The 4376-nt window shown below is 34.2% G+C and overlaps 2 protein-coding genes across 2 annotated transcripts; both read left to right on the top strand.

Moving 5' to 3' along the window:
* Positions 1-2551: 2551 nt before the first annotated feature.
* LOC147476034 (protein FAR-RED ELONGATED HYPOCOTYL 3-like) lies at positions 2552-3103 on the top strand. The gene has a single exon (XM_086585614.1). It carries the CDS (start codon positions 2552-2554, stop codon positions 3101-3103), a length of 552 nt encoding a protein of 183 aa, XP_086441740.1.
* A 75-nt stretch (positions 3104-3178) lies between these two features.
* Positions 3179-4108, top strand: LOC147476033 (uncharacterized). The gene has a single exon (XM_086585613.1). It carries the CDS (start codon positions 3179-3181, stop codon positions 4106-4108), a length of 930 nt encoding a protein of 309 aa, XP_086441739.1.
* The last annotated feature ends 268 nt before the right edge of the window (positions 4109-4376 follow it).

Here is a 4376-nt window from a genome sequence, read left to right as displayed (position 1 = left end):
AGATGACATCACTTTGCACTCCAAATCAAGTAATTTCGTTGAAGATGCTCTAGCTTGGTCATGTAATGAGTTCCAGCAAGAGGACCACCAAAAGGCAAAGTTTCCCAATACCCGCGTCATGGCCTTCCCATGCAACCGTCGGTCTGCCTTGGTCCATTTCACTTTGCAAGGATTCCTCTTCATCTTGAAGTTTTTATGGCATTTCGACCCGCAAAAGCGAAAAATCAGTGGTAATATCCTTGACTTAAAACCTCAATGCATGCAATATATAGCAGATTTGCACAACAATAATATAAGATTAAACACTTGTCTACCTTTGCATCGTTCCTTACGAATTGAATATCATGTCCTGGATAGACTGTGGAAGAACAGAACCAACACTTCTCTAATCTCATTCTAAGGCAGGGTCAAAAAGCCTAATTAATTCCCTGCAGGGATATAAAATTAATACCAGCAATTAAAATTTTAATATAGACCATACTTTGCATATTAAATATTATCAATAAATAAATAAAAACATAAAAAATAATGAAAAAAAGGGTATCAAAATTTTCAATCGATCAAGAAAACAAGCCTTAGTTTTTTGGGGGTCGTAATATAGACACCACTGACTTTACTAATGGCGCCACACACTAAACACAAAAACAAACGAATCCTAGAATTTTGAATAAAAAGAATTTTATAATAATTGAAATCAAAACACATTTTTTTATACGATATTTAACAATAATCAAAATCAAAGCAAGAAAAATTTATAAAATTTATTACCAACATTGTTGTTGTTGTTGTTGTTGTTGTTTTTTTTTTTTTTTTTTATTTTTATTTTTTTATTAAAGATGATTAAATTATAGAATTTATCAAAATTTGGAGGAACCCTAACACAAAAACAAATGAATCGCGTATTAAGTTACGAATTAAAGAAAAAATCTTTTCTCTACCTTATCAATGTTGAAGTCAAAGCAAAACCTTATGATAAAATTTATCAAGCATTTGAAGATTCCCATTCGTTCAATTTTATGGAAGGTGGTTAACATTATGAAATTTATCAACATTTGAAAATGACCATTGATTCAATTCAACGTAACATAAAAATCAAACCTATCAAAATTAAACAATTTCTTTTATGTAAAGTTATAAATCTTAAGTAGTGCCTATTCAATTTTCAAGTGGTGCCTGTTTAGAATTTAGGATATGTTTGGTTTTGTTTTGAGTGTGGGCAGTCTTTGGTAAAATAGGTGGTGCCTTTATGAAAACTTTTTTTTAGAGGAATCAAATGGTCAATGCAAGAGTTGAAAAAATTGCAGAATGTTTACGAAAAATATCGGTATTAGTTTATCAGATTCCGACATTAAATGCTTTATTTACGGAATCATCCATCAAAATGTTTTTATTGGGCCCAAAATTCCATAATATTCTAGGGTGATCTTGGACATACCCAACAAAACACTCCCGTACCCCAACTTTAAAATAAATAAAAAATAATAATTTTAGACACATTTAGCTTCCTAAATTACCCTTCTTTTTTATTAGACGTACCCAAGATATTTATTGACTAAAACAAGTCATTTACTCTACGTGATTCAGAAAAAAAAGACCGCATTTTTTTTATTTTTATTTTTCTTCTTCTCTAATAACCTCTTATTCTTTTATCTCATCAATAAACATGTAAACACCCACTTTTGATTTGAATCAATCATACCAAAGTAATGAGGATGAATACCAACCGGATGAGGATGAAGAAAAAAAATTCAAAATCAAATTTTGATGAATGGGAGAACGTAGAAGACTATTATACTTTGGATTACTACAATGAACAGATACAAACACCAAACAAAAATATGAGTTTGTTTGCAATATTAAACAAAGTGCTATTTTTTTTAGGTGCATACCGAGTATAAGAAACCTAAACCATTTTTTTTGATAAAATTTTACTTTGAACAGCCTCATCCTATTAATAGTGCATCTCCAAATGCATTGTCTTTGCTTCAACTGAATTATGAGTTAGAAAATGAAGAGCAAGAAAGCCCGACAGAAAACTCTAATTTTGTTTGTTCGGATATGACCGACGCATTTACAACTACAACAGTAAGAACTTGAAGACACTTTTATAAATTTAGTATATCGTTTTTACGAATGGTGATGTAATATAATCTATAACAAAATGATTACAAGTATTTGAAAATCAAAAAGACCTTGTTGATTGGTGCAGAGAGGTAAGGAGAGAAATTGGTTTTGTGGTTATCATTGCAAAGTCGGATAGCGTTGAAAGTGGCCGAAGACCTAGGGTGCTTTTAACTTGTGAGAGAGGTGGTGTTTTTAAACCTAAAAACCAAAGAAGATAGATCGATACAATCTATCCATGAAACTCCCTCGACAGACATGAACGAAAAAGTGCAAGTGTTCATTTAAGTTGAAGGGTTATCAACGTAATCAAGGGGGATGGGAAGTAGTAATAGTTTGCGGAACTCATAATCATCGTCTTGCTGAAAATCTTACAGGTCATTCTTTTGTGGGAAGGCTAACACGAGATGAAAAAATGATTGTGATCGAGATGTCTGAGGCTGGCGTTAAACCAAGAGCAATTTTGAATGCTTTGAAAAGGAAAGACGGCCTAGAGAATTTTTCTACCCTAAGTACCATCCACAATTTTCGAGCGAAACATCGTCTTACAAAATTGCAAGGGAGATCACAGATGCAACAATTATTGAAGATGTTGGATGATCGTGATTACTATGAGTCTCATAGAGAGAATCTGATTACAGGAGAATGCAAGGATTTTTTTTTTGCTTATTCAAGATCAATTAATTTGGCCAAGTGTTTTCCGGAAGTGTTGATTATTGATTGTACCTACAAGACTAATCTTCACAATCTGCAATTGCTAGAAATTGTTGGGTTTACGTTTACAATGAAGACGTTTGCTATTGCTTTTGCATATTTAGATTCAGAGAAGGAAGATAACTTTGTTTGGGCTTTGGAAATGTTATACAGTGTTTTGGAAGGCAAGGCATCTAGTGTGAAAGTTATTATGACTGACAGAGACTTGACATTGATGAATGTTGTGGCGCGTGTATTTCCCATGGCTAAACACCTCCTTTGTCGTTGACACATTCAAACTAATGTGATTACTAACTGTAAAAAATCTTTTGAAGAAAACAATGAGTTTCAGAAGTTCTACGAAATGGTTTGTAATTTATTCAGTTCACCTACTGAAGATGTCTATAATGAAAATTTGGTTGTGTTTAGAAATGAATATGCACATATGACACGTGTGGTACACTACGTCGAAGAGTTGTTGAACAAGTACAAGGAACAGTTTGTGGTGGCTTGGGTTGATTTAGTGATGCACTTCGGCACTCACACCAGCAATAGAGTAAAATCCCAACATTCATCTTTGAAGAGAAATTTGAGGAGTTCGCGCGGTAATTTGTACCAAAATTGGGATGTGATTGATAACCTCCTTGAAAATCAGCTCAATGGTGTACAAGCTTCATTTAATATTAGTCGCAACATTATGCGTCATTATAGTCGAGACAAGGCATACAGTGAGATTAGAGGATTTATCTCTAGGGAGGCGATTGATATGTTGTCGAAAGAACTTGTACGTTCAAACAAAGTTGGCATTTATGAAAAAGAATGTGGGTGTGTTTTGAGGCGTACTTGTGGTCTTCCATGTGCTCATGAGTTGGTACATATGGTAAAACTTGGTGATGGTTACATACCCTTGAGGTCTATACATTGTCATTGGTGGCAACTTGATTTTGAGCCAATGGAACTTTTAAGAGGGTCGCTGGACATTTCACCTGAGGTGGAAGGAATTAAGAAGAAGTTCAACTGCTTACCAGAACACCAAAAACTAATGTTGATGAAGAAATGTTTAGAGCTTGGTGATCCAAAAATTACACACATGCAAGAGCCTCAAGAAAAACTCAATGTCAAAGGTAGACCATCAATTTCAAAGAAACATGTGAAAGTATCAACTAAAGATCAGAATGGCACAAGAAGAGAACCATCTGCTTTTGAGTATGCACAGACGCAAGAGGAGAAAAAAACAAGTGAACAAGTTCTGAAGAAGAGAGGCAGACCACGTAAGAACCAAGGAGAAACGTAAGCAATTGAAAAAGTACCTAAAAAAAGAGGCAGACCACCTAAGAAGCCATCTCAAACATCTTTGCCAGAAGATTTGAATCCATTGCTTAGCAACTTTATTGTTTCATGTGAGGATGTCCTTGGGGATGGACACTGTGCATACATGTCCATAACAAGATTATTGAACTATGGTGATGAGACTGGATGGTTTACCGTGAGGAAGAGGTTGTTGGTCGAGTTGATGGAATATACAGAAGAGTACATTGAATGGTTTGGATTCACCATTTTCG

The sequence above is a fragment of the Coptis chinensis genome, chromosome 9, assembly GCF_015680905.1.
Source record: "Coptis chinensis isolate HL-2020 chromosome 9, ASM1568090v1, whole genome shotgun sequence".
Classification (NCBI taxonomy): Eukaryota; Viridiplantae; Streptophyta; class Magnoliopsida; order Ranunculales; family Ranunculaceae; genus Coptis; species Coptis chinensis.
Note: the sequence above shows the minus strand (reverse complement) of the source record. Positions and strands in the feature narration are given on the sequence as shown.